General features: G+C 40.8%; 2 protein-coding genes across 3 annotated transcripts in view; both read right to left on the bottom strand.

Annotated features, from left to right (window-relative positions):
* Positions 1 to 223: 223 nt before the first annotated feature.
* LOC141443907 (uncharacterized) overlaps positions 224 to 22,564 on the bottom strand; it is a 56,686-nt gene continuing 34,345 nt past the window's right edge. For both annotated transcript variants that reach the window (XM_074109281.1, XM_074109282.1), the window contains exon 11: positions 224 to 355. In XM_074109281.1, the coding sequence (XP_073965382.1) occupies positions 315 to 355 (41 nt within the window). In that variant the 3' untranslated portion in view covers positions 224 to 314. The remainder of the gene's footprint in view (positions 356 to 22,564) is intronic.
* LOC141443711 (ubiquitin carboxyl-terminal hydrolase 2-like) lies at positions 3,822 to 13,647 on the bottom strand. The gene is made up of 6 exons (XM_074109059.1): positions 13,609 to 13,647; positions 12,799 to 12,957; positions 6,441 to 6,581; positions 5,830 to 5,926; positions 4,866 to 5,018; positions 3,822 to 3,927 (listed from the first exon to the last, which is right to left on the bottom strand). Exons 2-6 carry the CDS (start codon positions 12,917 to 12,919, stop codon positions 3,822 to 3,824), a joined length of 618 nt encoding a protein of 205 aa, XP_073965160.1. The 5' UTR covers positions 12,920 to 12,957; positions 13,609 to 13,647.

Consider the following 22,564-nt stretch of genomic DNA (forward strand, 5'->3'; position numbering starts at 1 on the left):
TGTAGACGGCCTGTTGATTCCTGTTGGCGACATGTCTAGACCTGTCCGCGGTAACTACAGTCACGTTCAGTTTGTGTGTCTGCCTGTCACTCACCAGAATGATTGCTGACGGCATACAGGTTGTAGACGGCCTGTTGATTCCTGTTGGCGACATGTCTAGACCTGTCCGCGGTAACTACAGTCACGTTCAGTTTGTGTGTCTGCCTGTCACTCACCAGAATGATTGCTGACGGCATACAGGTTGTAGACGGCCTGTTGGTTCTTGTTGGCAGCGTATGGCGACATGTCGAGACCTGTCAGCGGAAACTCCACTATCACGTTGAGTTTGCCGCGAAAACGCTCCGTCGGTGAGAATCTGCCAAATACACATACATAATACTATATTACTACACTGTGTTATTTTTGATTTCCGTTAACTTTAAGTAAATAACACGATCAAGGTTGTTGATAATTGTTAACAAATATAATAATGTATGTTTTGACTTTAATTTTTATATAATTCTTCAAATATATATTGGTTTTGTTTTTTAGATTCAACTAAACTTTTGATGGTAATTTTTAACCGACTTCAAAAAAGGAGGAGGTTACAATTAGGTCCCATAAGCACCAAATCAGGATCTAATGATTGGATCTTAAGGAAATCGAGGGAACTCTTCAAATGTTGTAGGGACACTATAGTAAATTGGATATATTTAGTAGTAACTCGTGCATTTGCTCTTGAAAATCATCATTTGGTGAAGTGGAACTGATGATGAAGACCACAGTTGACCATCGGAGTTACTACTCAATAACAAGTATTTCACGGGTTGAATTTCAATGAGGGCTATCGCGAATGAATTCCCCGCTAGAGGCGCTAGTGTAGCGTGAGGTCTCCGAAATGTCAAATCTCATAGTTTTTGGGTGAGCTAGCGGGTTTATTTATAATAAGATTTTTTTTGTGAATATTTTGCATAACCTGAAATTAATTATGGCAATTATGCGTTACGGGGCAATGATTGTCTGTGTTTTGAGACAGTTTTGTCTTTCGGAACTTTGCCTCCCTTTTTTCCGAACAAAACGGGACTAAGCAACACTGTGGTTGCTGGATATTTTTATGGTACGGTTTTAAGGTGTTTAAATATGATTTTAATCTAAACTTTGTTTTAACGCCCGTAATAACAGGCTCTGAAAGCCACACTTAAAAACCTCACGCAACAGTGCGCCATCTAGTGAGACAAAAAACGATAGCCCTCATTACTTTGACACAGTTGCTAAGCAACTTATGCTCCTCGTAATGCATATGGTAAAACGGGTGGTGAAGCACCAGGACTCCTCAATAATGAACGTCTCTGCATCGGAAAAAGCAATCTTTCGTAAAAGGTGACGAGCAGTTGATATTAAACTATTGTATCTCAGATTATTTACACTAAAAAGCGTGAAAATAAAATTTTATAAAAAAAAATAGAACCGACTACAAAAAACCATGAAAATAATTTTCTACCAGTCTGAAGCCGGTGCCTCAGCACGAGCCAGCAGGAGTGATTGAAGCCCAATCAAATATAAGTGCGTAGGTGAGATATGACTATATACTCCTGCTGGCTGCACCGACTGCAGACTGGTAAAAAACTATTTTCACAGTTTTTTGTAGTCCGCTCAATTTTTTGTTATAAAATTTTGTGCTATCATTTCTTTATGTAGCTGAGTGTTCACTTCAACTCTCGTCGTAGACATCTACCTTGACAGGTTGACAAACAGACGACGGAAGAGAAGGTCTTCGAGAAAATTCGTATCAACAAAAAAAAAATATATATATATTTTCTCAAAAATGTCCGTAAAAGTTGACATTATTCTTTACATATCAGAAGGTGAAGTGCATAGTTTATGGTCAGCGAAAAATTAAAAAGTTAAAAAGATTGCAGGCGCGCTAGCTCGACAATAATGAATTAGCGCGCCTGCAATCAGTCACATTTTTTTTTAAGTTAGGCCATGGATGTGTTGGCACAAGTCGTATACAGCCAAGTCTAATGGCCGGTATCAGATATTTTGTTGGAACTCCGGACTTTTTCTATTGGGTCTGAAATAGCTTGTGGTGTTTTCGGTGGAAAAATACACCTGCAGTTTATTTTTAATGAAAAAAGGCGGGAAAGCATAAGAAAAATATTGGAATAAAATTTAATTTTACAATATATTTTGAGAAAAAGTTTATTCTATTTCAGAATTATTCACCATTTTTGAGAAAAGCTTTATATTAGTCTCGGCTGGAATAGCAATTGCTGGCTTCGTATTAGTTAACTCTTACTCAGCCAGCAATTGCCTACTTCCAGGCCACGACAATAATCTACTATTAAAGTAGAATTATAATGATTACCTTTTGAGATGTAATACAAGCACTTGTGGGAACTTCTGCACGGTGAACCATTTGAGACATTTTCGTCGCACACCGCACCGCGAACATGTCTGCGAACGTCAATTATCAATTATAAGTCACAAAATTTCAAAAAAATATTACAAATGAAACGGATACAAAATTCAGATCTGTTGTCAAGAAGACATTAATATCAAAGGCGTATTATAAAGTTAATGATTATATCATGGACAGGGATATTTGGAAATAATTCCGATCCGCATTAGCGATCCCTTCAAATAGCGAACCTACTGTGTTAAAAATAAAGTTGTGTTAAATACTTGTGATGTATACATATCATTTAATAATATTGTAAATCTGTTTTAAAAAAAATATATACCTCGTTGAGTTTCTTGCCGGATTCTTCTCAACAGAGGTTTTTCCGAACCGGTGGTAGATTTTTTTTGACGTTCATAAGTGCTTGTTATAGCCTAAATTGAATAAAGATATTTTGACTTTGACTTTGACATTGCCAAACGTGCGACCCAGCATTTTTACATTACATACAAAGACTAATTAAATAAATTATCAATTTTTGAAATTTGGGTTATTAGTGTGTGTGATTGGTGTGTGTGTGTGTGTTGTGTGTGTGTGTGTGTGTGTGTGTGTGTGTGTGTGTGTGTGTGTGTGTGTGTGTAAATAAATGGTTTATTGAAGTCTAATGTAGGTGAGGTAGACGACTATAGATCCACTCCTGCTGGCTCGTGCTGAGGCACCGACTGCAGACTGGTAAACTCTTTAATACATCGCCCAGAACTAGAACGACTGGTGTCAAAATATCGATCTAAGTTTTGGGAAACCACGAATTTATTCCCCGACTTGGATTTCTAGCAAATTTCGCTGATTTCGAGTCATACACGGTTCTGACAGAAAGCACAATGCACAATGTTGAGTCAGCGGCTGTTCCACTTTTGCGGGGACACACAATCGTCTTTTTTTTATTAAACTGGATGGCAAACGAGCAAATTGGTCTCCTGATGGTAAGAGATCACCACCGTCCATAAACATCTGCAACACCAGGGGTGTTGCAGATGCGTTGCCAACCTAGAGGCCTAAGATGGGATACCTCAAGCGCCAGTAATTTCACCGGCTGTCTTACTCTCCACGCCGAAACAACAGTGCAAGCACTGCTGCTTCACGGCAGGATTAGCGAGTAAGATGGTGGTAGCAATCCGGGCGGACCTTGCACAAGGTCCTACCACCTGCGTTGTGTTGATTATTCTTATTTTTAAATTTTGTTGTATTTGCGTCTTTGTGAATGTGAATAAAGTCTTCTTTCTTTTCTTCTTCTATTTTCCCTGACCACCTTGAGCTTCCCTGAATTTCCCCTATTTTGCGAAGGTCTTTAACCATTACACCGTATCATACGAGTACCACACTACATTTCATCACCATCACCATCACCATCACCATCACCATCAGTCATCAGTCACCACCATCAGCCACTAACCGGTTTCTCGTCTCCGTCCATCTCCTCCTCCTTGGTGAAGTGTTGGAGACACTGCTGCAGCTTCAGGTTGCCCGTCCGCGACGGTATCGGCAGACTGACAAACAGACATCAATTTAAAAATAGAAAATCACGGGATGCTGACACTAATGAGGGCTACCGTTTTCGCGCTCACCAGTTGGCGCCACTGTAGACAAAGGTCCTGCCTCAAGTATAGTGGGTAGTTTGTTATTACGGGTATGAAAACAAAACTTACATTTAAATCATATTTAATACCTTAAAACCGTACCATAAAAATATCGAGCATGCCACAGTGTTGCATAGTCCCCGTTTTGTTCGGAAAAAAGGGAGGACAAAGGTTTCCGAAAGACAAAACTGTCTCAAAACACAGACATTCATTGCCCCGTAACGCATATTTGCCATAATTAATTTCAGGTATTGCAAAATATTCACAAAATCACCCAAAAACAGTGCAATTTGGCATTTCGGAGACCTCTCGCTACACTAGCGCCTCTAGCGGCGAATTCATACGCGATAGCCCTCATTGACCTAGTACCACACTAATTCCCTTCCCTCATTGTGATTTCGGTGTCTTATACTCTGTGGGGTGTAGGTTCAACGTGGGAGGGGGTCAAAAGTGTGGCCATCACAAAAAAAGGCGAAAGCACACAGAAAGTGGCCTATCGATGTAGTTGACAGCAGGTTGGGACCCACCTGAGGTCCCAGTGACCCACCAGTGGCCCCAGAAACGGTCAAAAGCTATACTATCGTTTGCAAAAGCGAAAGCACATAGGAAGTGGACCATTATTGTTACTGATCGTAGGTTGGGACCCACCTGAGACCCCCAGAAGAGGTAAAAAGTAACGCTAACATAAAGAAAGACGAAAGCACACAGAAAATGGCCTATCGATGTAGTTGACAACAGTTTGGGACCCACCTGCGGTCCCCAGAGGGGGTCAAAAGTGACACTATTTTTTGTAAAAACGAAAGCACACAAGAAGTGGACCATTATTGTTATTGATTGTAGCGACCCACCTGAGGTCCCAGAAGGGGTCAAAAGTGACGCTGTCGTTCCGACAGTGCGTGCAGCGCAGCGTGGATTTCAATTGTCCGATGAATATGTCCCCCACGTGACTGTCCTCCATGCGGAGATACCGAGACCAGGCTTCCGTCGCTTTAGCGGAGTCACTGCAAAAGAAAAGGGCACAAAGTCGTCAACATACATCCGTCAACAACATACGATCCGTTGGAATAACATTATTCACTAGCAGCCTTATTCATAAAAAGTTAGAACCTCCTTGAAGGCTCCTTGAAGGCCCGATGCTAAAAAACATGATTCATAACGTCTGTTAGCGCTAATCAGTCGATCAAAGCTCTGCTAAAGTTAGAGGACCGTAGACCCTCCTTTATCTCCCTGCTAAGTCGCAAAATGGCCGCCACAAGTTTGAACAGCTGACTTTGACAAGAGCAAAAAACCATACCGAAGATATTTTTAGCAAAGGGAGGGTTACGCAAAGATTAAAAAAGAAACAGGAAAAAAATATTTTCAGGAATTTGTATTAAAAAATCCTCTAAATAAGGTATTTATTACTGCTACTTTACTAACAATAAATATAAAAAAAAAATAGGATGATTAACATAATTACGGCTTTTTGCACTTAGGTACAACATAAACATGCGGATCGGAAATGGCGGGAAAACAAACATCTCGCTTTTTATTTTTTTTTCCTGCTAATTTGCTGTCAGTTTTTTTTAATTATCGATGAGGCCATTTTTTGTCTTTGATTTGTCAAGGTGGCCAACATAACGCGCCTAATCCGTCTATCAGCAGCTCAACAACTAGCAGACTGCGAGCAAGCGTTTATGAATCATACTTCTTGACAACCGTGTAACAAGCTTAATCAGTCTGCTAATCAACAGACCGATCAAACCTCAATTAAGGATTTTTTATGAATAAGGCTGTAGATCTGTATTTCTATCTTTCTAACAGTATACCGACCTGAGACTGTCATCGATTTCTGTCAATATCGGCTTAGGTTTGACAGTGACGCGGTTTACGTCCTCGTGCAATCCTTCCAGCAGATAACGAGGAATTCCTGGAAACATACAAACATTCTCATAATAAAACATCAAAAATATAAGTAGTTCAATGAAATTTATAAAATCATAAATCCCAAAAGCAAATGTCTGATAAAATACTAACAAGAAGAAAACAAGTCTAGTGGTCTAGAACTCTGTTAAGTGGGCCAATCAACTATTTTACCGACACTTTGGGCGTCTCCTGCGTTACCAAAATTGTCTCTGGCGTTACCAAAGAATCGTACTTCCAACAAGATATTTCACGGTTTAATAGGTTGAACTTACGTAGGATGGCATGTATTCATGTACACCATCTATTATATTACAGAAAAAACATGTTTACTTAAAAAAAACTGCAATTGTTTGAAAAATGTCGCGGACAGATTTTGTAGGTAAAAAAGTTGATTGGCCCAAGTAGCTAACTTAAAGTTCAACAGTTATTAGACACGTTATTGGCGGTTCTATTCCATGTCATGATACAAGGAGGTGGGGTTCAAAATACGTCTGCCAAAAATGAAGGGACTTCAAGGCCGGTCCTCACCTGAGCGTCCTGCTGGCTGTACCCCATAAAGCGCGGAGCGAAGCGCTGCACCTGCGACTTGAAGGCGGTCGTGTTGACGACCCCGTCGCGCTCCCCGGGGGCCCACAGCTCTTTGATGACACTCGCGAACGCTGAGACAGACACACACACAGTTACGGCGTGGGTGACGATCAAATTAATGAAGCTCGAATATGTGTCGAAATCCCCAACTAAAGTTTTGAATTCCTCAAAATAGTGTACAAATTCCACAAAATAGTGAGTTGAATTCCCCAAAATAGTGAGTTAAATTCCCCAAAATAGTGTGTTAAATTCCCCAAAATAGTGAGTTAAATTCCCCAAAATAGTGAGTTAAATTCCCCAAAATAGTGAGTTAAATTCCCCAAAATAGTGAGTTAAATTTCCCAAAATAGTGAGTTAAATTCCCCCAAATAGTGGGTTAAATTCCCCAAAATAGTGTGTTAAATCCCCAAAATAGTGTTAAATTCCCAAAATCTAATCTAATACCTTTAAACGACCAATTCTTGTACAGTCAAGGGCAAAGATCGATTCGACTCGATCGTTTTGACAGGTGAAGATACTCTTTACCGGGCCGAAGAATACTGACATGGAAATACCGACCCCATTTTTAATGTACACGCCCATAGAAATTGAAATGAGCTTGTATGGGTGTGTAGATGAAAACAAAGTCGTATTCACATGTCTGTATTATCTGAGCCGGTAAAGAGTGTCACCTGTCAAAACGATCGAGTCAAAGACACAAATTCTTTTTTAATGTTTTTATTCTGGACTATGGAACAACCCGTAACCGACCAGACTGCCGTAATTTGGCAGTAAAGTAAACTCTTTCATTTTTAAAATTAAGTGTGGTGTTCTAGAAGATCGAAATGAAACACTCTGCACGGCTGCTGAAGTACAACTGTTTATTTCATAGCTACCCTCCATCCTCTCCACATGCATTTGATATCTACCTACCTACATATATAACATGCCCTTTCTTAATAGGTAAGCAAACAAATAATAAACAATTATAACTAATAACAAAGAATAGTTAAGACAAGTCTGTACTTGGGGCACTCGATAACCCTCATGCGGTACATACATTAATTTTATGAAAATTAAGTAAATAGTTGTATTCCTTAATTAATCAATTACATCAGATAAACTTTACTGTGAGAAAGTTTAAGGAGTAACTATTATCATATTAACTATAATATACAATGCAATGGCTCTTTATTGGACACATAATATAATAGAGGTAGGTAACATATTTTGCCTCTTGCAAGATGAGAAAACTGCACATAATTAAATAAGTAACATGCTTTGGATTTAACGTTTTAGAAGTACCTACCTAGATATGTTTATGATTTTAGTATCCCCATCGATCTGGTGGACGAACCTGCCTACCGGAGCGTGTGACGTAACATTTGGTTGTGCTGTCTGTGTTGGTGTTGTGTTGTGTTATTGGTGTGTTGTTTATGACGTCATCATTTTCCCCAAAGTCATCGTAATATTTACTAGTTGTTTGGTTTTTATGTTGAGTTAGAGATTTTGACTGAGTTGAATGCGAGGTGCCTGATTTAGGTGTTTCGTGGTGTGCAGTATTTGTGTAAGTATTTGTTATACGTGGAGTGGCAATGATGTGTTGTCTGTTTCTGCGATAGCGGGCACCGTCTGGCGTAGTTACCCAGTATGATCTAGGCTGCGATGCTGCGCCTTCGACGTGCGCTGGCACCCATCGTGCTTCGCGGGTGGGGTTTGGTTCTCGGATGTGCACCTGTTCACTCTTTTCAAGAGGTCGAAGCGGTCGAGTTCGAGTATCATAGTATTGTTTAGCTTTTTGACTTTTTATGACCCTCAACTTCTGTACTGCCAACCGCACGGGTACCTTCGGCGAAAGCAGTTTGTCGCTTACGGGTAATCTTGTGTTTAGCCTGCGTCCCATAAGCAGCTGAGCCGGCGAGTACGTCTCTCCAGTGACGGGGGTGTTACGGAAGTTTAAAAGTGCCAAGTAGGGATCGGAGCCGTCACTTGCAGCCTTTTTCATTAGTTTTTTAATGGTCTGCACGCTCCTCTCTGCGAGGCCATTAGAACAGGGGTAGTAAGGTGAACTGGTAACGTGTTCAAATTCCCACTTACTAGCGAATGATGCAAACTCTGCCGAGGTAAATTGTAAACCTCCGTCTGAAATAACTTTTTTAGGTATTCCGTGACGAGCAAATATGCCTTTCATTTGTGAAATTATAGTTCCGCTGCGGATGTCGGTCAAGGAGATTACTTCTGGATATTTTGAGTAGTAGTCCACTACTAAAAGGTAGTGTTTATTTTTAAACTGAAACAGATCTGTTCCCAGCATTTCCCAGGGTCTGGCCGGCTGGGCGTGCGGCAGCAGTGGCTGTCGCGGCTGCGCGTTGCGGCGCTCGGCGCAGGTGCGGCACGCTGCTACCAGCGATTCCACTTGCCCCGACATTCCTGGCCACCACATTACATCTCGCGCCCTATATTTGCACTTCTCGATGCCCAAGTGTCCTTCATGGATTCTTCGTAGCATTTCTTTTCTGAGACTGCATGGTATCACCACACGGTTTACTCGAAATATTATGTCGTTGATAACATGAAGTTCATCTCTTGTGGCCCAAAACGGTTTTACTTCTCCTCGTAATATACTTTTAGTGTGCGGCCAGCCCGACCGACAATAATTTCTGACTGCACTGAGCCCTGGATCTTTATCGATTTCTTCTTTAATCAATTTCAATTTATCTGCACTAAAATTTACGTTATTATATAGTGCACTCACATGAACATCAAGTTCATCGCTCATGTCCTTGTCGCACCCACTGCCGTTACCGGCCGGAGCGCGCGACAGCGTGTCGGCAACGAACATATATCGCCCTGGTACATATTTTATATTAAGTGAGTATTTTTGAAGTTTTAATAACATACGCTGGAGCCGTATCGGAGTGTCATCAAGTGGTTTTTTGAATATTGCTTCAAGTGGCTTATGATCACTCTCAACCAAGACATTCCTGTGGCCATATATAAATTGGTGAAATTTGATGCAACCGAAAACAATTGCCAGTAATTCCTTTTCGATTTGCGCCCATCGCGTTTCGGCGGGTGTGAGCACGCGCGCGGCGAAGGCCACTGGGCGGCCGTGCTGCAGCAGACAGGCGCCCAGCCCGCGCGCGCTCGCGTCCACCGAAACTACCACTGGCTCGTTGGGATCGTAGTACCGAAGAGTGGGCGCATCCAATACACGTTTTTTTATATTTTCATAAACTTTTGTGTGCGATTCATTCCATTCAAAATTTACGTTACGTTTTAGCAACCCCCTCAAGGGTTCTACTGCCCCAGCGTAGTTCTTTATAAACCTGGACACGTAATTCGTCATGCCGAGAAACCTTTCCAACTCTTTCCTGCAACTCGGCGGGGGCAAATCTTTTATTACTTGCACCCTATCGGGATCAGGGCGTATACCCGTGGCATCCAAAATATGACCCAAATATTTGACATGTGTAACACCCAACACGCATTTGTCCTTGTTGAACCGTACTCCGAACTCAAGCGCGCGCTGTAGCACCGCCTCCAGCCTGGCGTCGTGCTCCTCCTTCGTCCTGCCGTACACGAGCAAATCGTCGACGAAACACTCCACTCCTTCCCTTGCAAAAATCTTAATCATAGCATTGTGAAAAACTTCTGAGGCGGAACATACACCGAACGGTAACCTTAAAAACTTAAATCTCCCGAATGGCGTTGCAAACGTACAAAGCTTAGAACTGGCTTCATCGAGAGCAATCATATAAAATCCCTTGCTAGCATCTAAATGCGAAAAATATTTGGCTCCTGAAAGGTTCCCAGTAATTTCATCCAAGGTAGGAAGCTGAAAGTGACTACGTTTGATGGCTTTGTTTAAGTGAAGTGGATCTATGCATAACCGTAATTTACCGTCCGGTTTTTCAACCAAGACTATACTCGATACCCAGTCGGTAGGTTCGTCCACTTTTTCAATAATATTGAGCTCCTGAAGACGATCTAGTTCCTCCCGTAGTCGCGGTCTCAGTTTGATAGGAATTTTTCTAGAACTTCTGACTACGGGGGGCACTGTCTCGTCCACAGTCAACCTGTGTACGCCAGGTAGTCGGCCTATTCCCTCAAATACTGTTTTGTATTTATCTATTAAGTGGTTGCAATTTATTTCATTCGAAATCTCATTCAATCTCATAATTAAATTTAATTCAATACACACATCTCGTGATAAAAGGTTGTTACCTTGTACGTTTAAAACAAATATTTTACATGAACATTTTTTATTATATTTGCTGTGCACAATTTTAGCAATAAAATAACCCATTACGGGTAAAATGTTTCTACTGACCTCGCGCAACACCGTTCCGGTGTTGTTCAACATGGTTTTATCAAACCCTGCCGCAACAAAACTGTCGTACGACATTACACAGGCGTCGGCACCGCTATCCAGCTTGAACGACACCGGAACGCCGTTTACCTTCACAGTCTCGAACCATCCTTTGTTTTCTAGTGCATTTATTTCCACCCCTTGTATTGTCAACTCTTCAAGTTCACTCATCTCGTCGGACGAATAACACACTTCACGAACATAGTTACTTTTACAACATCTCATAAAGTGTCCAAACCTATCGCAGCGAAAACACTTAGTGTTGAAGGCCGGGCAATTGTTTTTCATGTGCACATAGTCACAATTCGAACACTTAAACCGGTCGCTGGACACGCCATTCTCGCGCTGAGGCCGCTGCGCCGCCCGCTGCGAGTGCTGAGGGCGCGCCCGCGCCGGCGCGCGCGGCGCCGGGGAGCCGCGGTAGGGCGCGCGGCCGGAGGGTCTCGCGCGCACCTGCTCGATGTCGGCGCTAGGCCCGGCCCGCGGGCCGCTCCCGCCGGCCGCGGAGCCCGCGTTCGCGCCGCTCCGGACCGCGTCAGCTTGCTCGCTCGCTATTTCCGCAGCGCGGCACCATGATGCTGCCTCATCCAATTTTAAATCCTTCTTTCTTAACATTCTCTCTCTAAGTTGTCCGTCCTTGATCCCTCGAATCATCTGAGTCAAGATTAGGCTTTCTTTCAAATCGCCAAAATCACAGGATTTGCTTTTTACCCGTAATGACGCTAAGTACTTGTCAAATTTGTCCTCCGTTTGGTACGACTCGAAAAATAAGTGTCTTTCAAAATTTGTGTTTATTTGCGGATCACAGCGGTCATTGAACATTTTGCATAACACGTCGTATTTATCTTTTTCTTTTGCGCTAATGTCAAATTCTTCGAACAAATCGCGTCCTACTTTTCCTATGACATGAAGTAATAACGCACATTTCTCGCGATCAGCTGATTTTTCTCGCCCCGACGCTATTAAATACCAGTCGAACGTTTTTTTCCAATCGCGCCAGTTATTAGCGAGGTTGCCTATCGCGCTCATGGCGGTTGGCTGCGACATGGCGGTGTACTTTGCCTTGTAATCATCACTGTCTTCGTTTTCCGACATTGTTTACACTCATACACTGAAACTGCACTCGTCGTAATCTCGAAATTAATGAACTAATTACACCTGACACCATGTGGTGTTCTAGAAGATCGAAATGAAACACTCTGCACGGCTGCTGAAGTACAACTGTTTATTTCATAGCTACCCTCCATCCTCTCCACATGCATTTGATATCTACCTACCTACATATATAACAGATTCTACTAAACGGGGATCGTTTATTGTTAAAAACAAACATAATAAAACATAATTAAACTATAGATAGAAAATTTGGCCTAAATCGCCGTCAATGGTAAGGTGCCCAGAAGGGATATTGATACTACTTAAAAATCTGTCATTTTTTCCTGTAAATTAGAAAGGTTATTCCTTTTAGTTTTTAAGGCAGTCGGGTTTTTTGATTTTTTTAAATTTAATGTTTCTGTAAAAATAGTAGATTAAAAGTATTATGACCCATATATTTAGAATGGGCTAATTATTAGCCTTCATTTGATTCCCATATTGTTACAATACAAAATTTTTTTTTTTATTCCTTCACCATATTTTTTTTCGCAGACGCCATATTGAAATATACCCTAGGTTATACACATAATGATATACATAGGGTATATATTATATACTCTATGTCACTCCGACAGTTCTGACGAATCCAATGATACCTCATAATATGTTAAAATCCGCCTAGCCGTTTAAGCTGCAGCGAGGACCAAAGAAATGGACATACATACCCACATACATACGCTCGAAAAACATAACCCTCCTTCGGGCGGTCGGGTAAAAAAGGCGTTTCTAAAACTTCCAGAAATTCCCCATTCTTCGAAGTATTAACTTCCCCCCCCCCTCACCTTTGATGAGCGCCCCCTTCATGCAGGACAGCGTGGTGTTGATGTCCTCCAAATACTTGTCGTTCTCAAGGTATTCGAGGAGCGGCCGCGTGTTCGACAGACCCTGGATGACGCTGTTCATGAAGCACGTATTGCCGATGTTGCGAAGGCCGTTCAGACCTGAAAATGGGGGGGAATCACACAATAGCAGCAGGTCACAGCATCGTCTTCAAAAGGGGTAATAAGGGGGATAATATTGTAAATCTGTTTTAAAAAAATATATATACCTCGTTGAGTTTCTTGCCGGATTCTTCTCAGCAGAGGTTTTTCCGAACCGGTGGTAGATTTTTTTTTTGACATTCATAAGTGCTTGTTATAGCCTAAATTGAATAAAGATATTTTGACTTTGACTTTGGGTATAAAAAGGTTTTTTTTGCAGGGTCGGCAACGCGCGAGTGATATTTCGGGTGTTGCAAGCGTTCCCAGGCGGCGATTGCTTAACATCAGGCGGGCCGCATGCCTGTTTTCCACCGACGTGGTTAAAAAAAACACTGCTGGGCACAGGCCTCCTCTCAGAATGAGAGGGCTTGGACCGTAGTTCCCACGCGGGCCCAGTGCCTAAGCCAAAGCAAAGCCAAAGCTCGTGGTAAATTTCAAATGCTATTTCGCACACGAATTTCGAAAAACATAGGTGCGAACCGGTGTTTGAACCCACGACCCTCTGCTTGAGAGGCGATAGGTCAAACCACTAGGCCACCACGGCTCTCACAGGGGAGGCCTTTGGCCACGAGTGGACGTTTTTCGCCCGTTATGCTGATCGATGATGCTTACCGCTCGTTTTTGTAGAAACCTTCTCTCTCAGCTCCCGATAGTGCGCTCTCTCTCGCTGCTACGTCGCACGCCACTGCTCCCACTCTTCCCCCCCGCCAACTCCTATAACACGAGATCGAGCGTTTTTTGTATTGTATGAACTTGTACTGAGCGTGCACACTTGACGAGAGCAAGCGTTTTTTGTAATGTATGTAACATGTAAAAATCACACAGACATTACTAAGAAACCAGAGAATCACTCAATAATTCAATATAGTTTTTTTTGGCAAACATACAGGGATGGAAGAAAAAAGTACCTGAGACAATGAAGAATGATATTTTACACAAAGGAAACTCCAGATTATTAAAAAAAAATGGTTATCAATTTTCGGATAATAATTTCGGCATACAATAACTCAAATCATGGTTTATAATAATGAACAAGCGAACCACCCCGGCTTCGCACGGGTGCAATTTTGAAAAAAATATCTCTAATCGAAGGCATTTCACTTTTTTTTCAGTTTTCCCCAAAACTACACACGCTATAAAACAAACACAAAGAAAACAGAAACACTGTAAGAACTTGTCATAAAATATATCATTACCAAACAAAAATGGTAATGAGATTTTTATAGACAATAAAACATCACAAAAATAAACGCAACTATAAACTAAAATGTAAAAACCGTGCTAGATATACAGTAAAAGCACAAATCAAAATACCACGCTACGTACTTACCAGAAACAAATGGCTTTATAGAACGAATGGTGAAAATCATTCAAGTGTGCATTTCATATAGAAACGGACCTGAGACTTGCAGAATACTGACTAATCGCACTAATTGAAATTGCTTAGGCTCTTAAAGCCCAATATATACCCAAAATGTATACACTCCCAAAAAGTGCAACCCCAATAATGCATTTTGGCAAAAACAAGCTAAAAAGTTGTAAAACCCCCGCCACTGTAATTTCAAAATTTAATATCCAAACGCCTGAACCGGTCTTAAAGAATCTTAGCTAAAATAAATAAAAAAAAATATCACGGGACAATTCACACCAATTGACCTGGTCCCAAAGTAAGCTTAGCAAAGCTTGTGTTATGGGTACTAAACAACGGATAAATATAATTATATAGATATATACATACTTAAATACATAGTAAACACCCAAGACCCGAGAACAAACATTCGTATTTTCATACAAATATCTACCCCGACACGGGAATCGAACCCGGACCTCAAGCTTCGTAGTCAGGTTCTCTAACCACTAGGCCATCTGGTCGTCAGCTAAGAACAATCTTTTGCATTTATCTTTCGATTTAAAAAAAAACGCTTCAAATTCGGTTCAGCTGTTCATTATGTTGTTAACCTATATGTAACTTCCATACGTATTTTCGATTCTGCACGCCTCTCCGCTTCTATTGAAGCACATCGGGAAACTTGTTCCAAATATTCGAAGTAATTCGAACGCAGTCTCATTTTCATTACCAAAAACAAGCAAAAACCCATCAGCATTATTTGAAGCGTCAATACCATCATCAGCTGTCATTACCGTCCGAAGAGCGAGACCTCTGCCATGGCGACCATCCGATGGTACTATACCATCAACATCATTATTAAAAAGGTAAGAAAAATTCAACCTTAAGGGCCAGTACAGTACAGTCGGCACTACTGCAAGCAAACTGCAAGCTGGCAGTTGCGGTTACGTCGCAGATGGAATGCAGTCTGTCTGTACTGACTCTTAAATATACTTTATTTCTATCAACCATTAACTCTAAGACTTGCAACAAGTTACTTTAACTACATCCAATGTTATACCAGCCGTCGAATCAAACAGATTAAACGATTTTACCTTTTTTTGACATTAGCTCGTGTCGTATAGAATTCTAATTTCGCTTGGCATAATTATAGTGTCACCGAAACTCATACTTATAGCATAATCCTGTTCCGCCTTGTTTAGAGTAAGTTTGCCAAGAAGAATGCGCCGCAAGATATATAGCAGCAAGTAATTTATTCAAAACAAAAATTATGTGAGTAATTAGAAATACATGGATAAAAAACAAAAATTACATGTGTTATATGTATAAATTTTACAGCGATGTACGGGGTCTCTTGGTTAACAACCTAACTGTATGTAGGAGATGAGATTTACCTATCATGATAACATTTTACAGGGATGTAGGCGGTCCCTTGGTTAACCCGTTGGACGTCCCGCGTGCCACACACAATGACGCATAACTACGTACTCAGGATTTTCCAACTTTTTATTACTAGTTTTCGTCACCTTCTGTCATAGGGTACTAAACAAAAACTACCCAAAAAAGTTAAGTACTTAAACTCTAACCAAACATTTTTGGCGATGAGATCTACTGGTAATGATACAATTTGATTAAACAATGTTTACTTCAAATCCGCTCTCTAGAAATGACCAAGGCCAGGTGCAACGTGTACCTGGTAAGTATGCACGCCATAGGCGGGGGCCGGCTGCGCACGCGCGGGCGCGGGCGCGGCGGCGGGGCTGGCGCCACACTCCGGGTCTCGAAGCAGCGCCGGCAACCACACCTTCAAGACAACTCATCATTGCGACCCGGGAGACTACAAGCGTAGCTCTAACTCAGCTGTCTTTGTGGAACCCTACCCTGGATCCACATTAGGCATTAAAATTACATTTCCGCCAGTAATGTGCGAGATGTGTTGCGAGCTTAGAGCAACACGGGCTTCCTACGGAAGGGAGTAGCCATTCGCCGCGTTCCCCTCTGTCAAAGTACAAGCCCAACTGGGCATACGGATTTTATAAAACGAGGCGCGCTCGGGTTTCAAACTAGACCGAACCGAGTCACGCGAGTGAACGCTGCAGTGCTAAAAATGCCGAATTGTTCAGTTTTCTGCTGCAAAAAGAGATCTGGGACATCAAGCTTGCAAAAAGATGGTGTTACATTTCACATGGAAGTAAAATTGTTATCGTATTATTGCTATTTAATTACATTTACTACTTTATACTTACTTTTTATTTACTTTTATTTATGTAACCTTTTTGTTTTTCCTTTTTGTACAATAAAGAGTATAAACAAACAAACAAACAAACATTTAATTAAACAACAAAGTCGTACATTATTGTCGGATTCGTTTACCAACATCGAATCCGCTAATCCGTACAAATTTCGGATCGGTCAAGCGATAAATCCGACTTTTCGCCGATGAACAACTTAATGATGTCACTGTCAATGTGTGAGTTTTGAGTCATCTGTACGAATATTGTTAACGTCGTCATTAGTCAGTTGGAAGTTTTGTTTTTGCATGTAAGTGTGCGGAACTGCACTTGTGTGCACATTTCCCCCGCAACAAACGCCAGAACTATTTTAAAGGTAATCTACCGCTAAGGCTACTCCCTTCCGGTAGGAAGCCCGCGTTGCTCTAAGGTTGCGAGGGATGTGCTTTTCATTGACCAATAGAAACCAATTGGCTAAGGCCTGAACTATCTGTTTTCCTAAAATGGACAATTCTCAAAACGTCTGCGTTTTTACAATGTTCAAACTTCTATTTTGACAGCTTTCTCGAAATGTCTGCTATTCAAAATGTGCACAATCTCAGGAAGTCGTCTATTATAGGTTCTGGATTTCCGTTATGTTCACTTTTGTATTTAGGCTACCGTCTTATTATGTTTGTTTTCCCATAATGTCTGCTTTATTTTCAAAGGATTTTCGCTTTCAAATGATAAAGATATTTTAGGTAAATTAAGGTTCATTATTGCAGACTTTTTTGGAATAGGTAAGACTTTTCTGGTATGCCGAAATTGTAAGATGGGCGGATGTTTTTAAGGTCGCAGACATTTTCGGAATAATCTCTTTCTGGAAAGGGAACATTATACGAAAACTGTCATTCTTGGAGACAGAAATTATAAGAAGCTGACAATATGCAAAGGACATATGCGGAAAAGCAGACATGATTTGTCAGATTACTTTTCCCATAATATTTGTTTCCTTGCAGCAAAATTCCATTTCGCGTTTTTTCACGAATTTTATTTTTACAAGCCTGTTTTTTTCATGAAGCTTATTTTCACATTCGCATTCTTTTTGTGTCGCATTTTTCACCAGTCGCGTTTTACCCAATCCCAATCGGTACAGAAACAGTCTCGACGGAGCTCCGCTGGCGCGGAGCTCCTATCCTGAGTGGTTATGGCCCTTCGGGCCGATGCAAAACTAACATAACCTAAATCTACCTATAAGCCGTTAAGCCTGGTTTAGTGGTTTAGTATTAGGATACATAAGACTCGATGGGAAACAGGAGCTAGGTGATACCAGGGCTCCATAGACACTGTTTCTGTTTCGATTGGGAATGGGGAAAAACGCGAATGTGAAAATAAGCTTCATTAAAAAGCAGACTTGGAAAAAAGAAAAAAAAAGTGAAATGAAAATTTGCTTCAAAGAAAAAAAGATTATAGGAAAATAATCTAACAAACCGCAGACATTTTGGGAAAAATGTATTTTAGGAAAACGGACATTTCAGGCCTGAGCTGCTTCATTTACACATCCTCGCGGAGCACATCTCTTGTGGAAACACCTGAGCGGAGCGATGTGAACTGAAAAACATATTTCTCGCAACACATCCTCACATTACTGGTGGAAAGGCTGCTTTAAACGTGCACTTTGAAAACACTTTCAGGTCCTTATATTGTACTAGCTTTTGCCCGCGACTCCTCTTACGCGCTGTTCCCTCGGGAACTGTGCATTTTTCCGGGATAAAAAGTAGCCTATGTCACTCTCGGGCCCATAAACTATCTCTATGCCAAAAATCACGTCGATCCGTCGCTCCGTTACGGCGTGAAAGACGGACAAACACACAGACACCGTTTCGCATTTATAATATGAGTACAGATAATCAACAACTGGATCAGAAACAACTATACGTAAACACCCACCCAGACAGTACTACAGACTACGTAATTGAACGAGATAGATATAAGCCGATTTAGATTAAATTAGTTAAGTATGGAGGTAATTTTAAACCCTGGGTAGGACGTAGAATAGTTTTTATCTTGGCAAATTGCATTATCCCCGCTCTTTATAGGACCAAGCATTTAATGAACCCTATTCAATTACTACGGCGATGACCATTGTAGACCATTGTGAACCAATGCGAAACATTGTGAACCAATGCGGACCAGTATGAACCAATGTGGTACACTCTGAACCAATGTGGAACACTGAACCAATGTGGACCATTATGAGCCAATGCGAACCATTATGTACTTCTTTAAAGAAAAACATTATTTACCTCATTGCCAAGGGCTGCCGCGACACTTGTCAACAGACATAATAGCACCACGCAAGCCTCGTAGTACGTGAGCATCGAACGGTCTACCAGGACACCCGGTTTCCGGAGTTGACATTAGTTTCCGAGAGCTCCGAGACAGCAGTTATCGGGGAGAAGAGCCTTTATATAATTTTGAGTTCGAAAAAGAGTTCCAGTTTATTTTTTGTTTATGGCGCGTTATTTTTTTGTTTTAGTCTCTCCGATTTTTGTATACACTTTAAAACACTTTTTAGTTTTCTTTACAGTTATCACACTTCACTTCGATTTTTTTTAAACACCACACTTCACTGTCTTTAGAAAAGTTTATTGGCTTTATAAATACAACTGGAGATCTGTGTAAATAAATAAGAGCTTTCCTAAAAAAGGCGCAATCTCCTAAAGCTGTGTTTCCACCAGAGATTTTTGACGATGCATTGCGATGTGTTTGTCGAGAAACCAATCGAAACGTTTCATCACAGATATAATTACACTAGATAACGCAATGTGTTAGAAAACCAACCGTGTCACTTTTTAGGGTTCCGGAGCCAAAATGGCAAAAACGGAACCCTTATTGTTTCGCCATGTCTGTCTGTCTGTCTGTCTGTCCGTCCGCGGCTTTGCTCAGGGACTATCAATGCTAGAAAGCTGTAATTTGCACGGATATATAAGTAAACTATGCCTACAAAATGGTACAATTAAAAATTCAAAAAAATTTTTTTAGCCTACCTCCCATGGACGTAAAGTGGGGGTGTTTTTTTTTTTGTCATCCAACCCTATAGTGTGGGGTACCGTTGGATAGGTCTTTTATAATAAACCATTAGGGGTTTGCTAAGATGATTTTTCGATTCAGTGATGTGTTTGCGAAATATTCAACTTTAAAGTGCAAATTTTCATTAAAATCGAGCGCCCCCCCCTCCCTCTAAAATCTAAACCGGTGGGTGGAAAAATTTGAAAAAATTCAGGATGGTAGTAAGTATATCAAACTTTCAAGGAAAACTATAGCGGCCAAGTTTGCTTGAGAATTATTAGTAGTTTATGAGTAAATAGCATAAAATATACCTAAACTTGGAAGATTCCGTATAAATACGTTCATAACAAACACATATCTTGTAATACATCCTTGCACGTCTCCGGTGGAAATGCAGAGTAAAAACAATAAATTTAAAAAATCAAAACCCGACTGCGTTAAAAAATACTAAAAAGAAGAAAACCAGACGTGGTCTAGAACTCTGTTAAGTAGATAACTTAAACTGTCGGGACGCATTATAGATACTAAGAACTTTTGAGCTGGTCGCGATTTGAATGGGTCCCGACTGTTGAAGTTTAAGTTAGCTACTTAACAGAGTTCTAGCCCACGTCTTGTTTACTTCTTTTTAGTATTTTTTAACGCAGTCGGGTTTTGATTTTTTAAATTAATTGTTTTATTTCATACTTTTTTGTAATCTGTTTTTAAATCTCTTCATTTTGATACCCTACTCGACAGGTTTGAATGAAAAAAATTTTTTTTAGTCTCACAATTTGGCTAAAAAAAAGACCTGCTGTTATATTTTTTTAAGAATTTCATGTACCCAGTGTCACTCGCGCCATTAAGACGAATCCAATGACGTATCTTTTATCAAAATCGGCTCAGCCGTTGAGTAGTTATGTGAGGACATAAGAATAGACATACATACATACGGGTCAAACACAACCCTCCTTCTTCGCAGTCGGGTTAAAACACATAACCCTCCTTCTTAACCCGACTGTTAAAAAGACAGCAAAACAACCATATATTTTTTTTTAACAATCGCCATCAAATATGTCAGAGCGGCCAAGGTGGTCAAAAATAGTTCATATTTCGATATTTTTGGTCAACTTGGCCGCTCTGAAACATGTGATGGCGACTGTATGCCTTATTTTGTGTTTTTAACCCCCGACGCAAAAAGAGGGGTGCCTGTCTATGGTACCGTAGCTCCTAAACGGGCGGACCGATTTGAATGCGGTTTCTTTATTCGAAAGCAGGTATTCTAGCGACGGTTCTTAGACATGTTTCATCAAAATCGGCTTAGCCGTTTTTGAGATATTGAACTTTCTCGTACGTATAACTGAATTTTACAGCGCATTGGTTTTAACTCTCAATATGATAAATAAACAAATGTTAAAATAATGTATGCAAATTTTTCTTCGTAACGCCTACAGATAATACACGGAAGACTCAGACCAAGTAACATAATTATATTGTCATTGTTAAGTATTATTATTAAGATAAAATTAAAAATACTAATATTAGCATTATTTATTTATTTTATTTTTTTATTTAGTTTGACATTTTGTTTTATTTATCTGGTGTAATAATCTAATATGATTAATGTAATTTGTGTGATTTGATTTTATGACATTATTTAATTAAGTAAGAATATTCATATTAGCATCAATCCTAGAGTAAGTTAAGGATAAGTTGTTGCTTTGCCCTAGCAGGTCCATGTAGCACTGTAATATTTATTTGCCATCTTAATACCATGGCTGCAACGAATAAATGAATAAATGAATAAAAGAAGCTTATCCTGGACGTGTCCGACACGCTCTTGGCCGATTTTTTACTGGCAACACTGCACAAACACTTGAAACGCCGCGCGACCGGCGCCCGCGTCGCCAACTGGCTCTATACTACTATAAGCAAAACTCGAACTTCGTATATTGCGGTCGCGCCGACGCTTACATTATTCAATACGAGAGTGAGAGGGACGGTACGATACGCACGTCGAATTTCGTAGTAGCTCAACTGACGCCGCCAGGAGTGGATGCCAATTTTCGCAACGGATAACTGTTGAATAGTATGACTGGGATTAATTTACTGAATCAGGCGTTACTTTGCGGAGGTCCATATCAATGAACTAAAATAATTTCCTTGCTCACCCGCGACCTTACGATAGCTAAGCTTATGCAAAATATGCGTGTTCATGCTGTTCCTCCACCTCCACACTGTAAGAACACACACAAATCACACAAACCCATCTATCACCACCACCACACTACACTGACGCGTTTCGAACTCAACCAGAGCTCATCTCCAGAGTGACACAACCGTACACCATGCTACCAGTTGTTAGAGTTGTTTGTGTTGTTGTTTCGTGACGTTTTCCCGACGTCAAGAAATTTTGGATGTTTTATGCAGTTTATGTTTTATGATCTCGTCCTTAGGGTTAAATATTCATGACGGAACAACTTTTTGAGAAATACTCATAAGGATATGAACATTCCAGTAGTTGTAAAATACTGTATTCTAGCCAGATCCTGTAGCAACAAAAGTGACTTTAAAAATTACTCACTCTAAAAATCCTTCTCCGCCATTTCAAAAAAACTATATATATCCGCATAACTATTAGATAATTCGATATATCAGTTCGGCCGTTACTTTACAATGAAACATACTATCCTCCAGCCTATATACGTCCCACTGCTGGGCACAGGCCTCCTCTCAGAACAAGAGGCTTGGGCCATAGTTCCCCGCGGGCCCAGTGCGGATTGGGAACTTCACACGCACCATTGAATTGCTTCGCAGGTTTGTGTAGGTTTCCTCACAATGTTTTCCTTCACGCAAAGCTCGTGGTAATTTCAAAATGTAATCCGCACATGAATTTTCGAAAAACTCATAGGTGCGAGCCGGGGTTGACCCACGACCCTCTGTTTGAGAGGCGATAGGTCAA

This window comes from Choristoneura fumiferana, chromosome 28, assembly GCF_025370935.1.
Source record: "Choristoneura fumiferana chromosome 28, NRCan_CFum_1, whole genome shotgun sequence".
Taxonomy (NCBI): Eukaryota; Metazoa; Arthropoda; class Insecta; order Lepidoptera; family Tortricidae; genus Choristoneura; species Choristoneura fumiferana.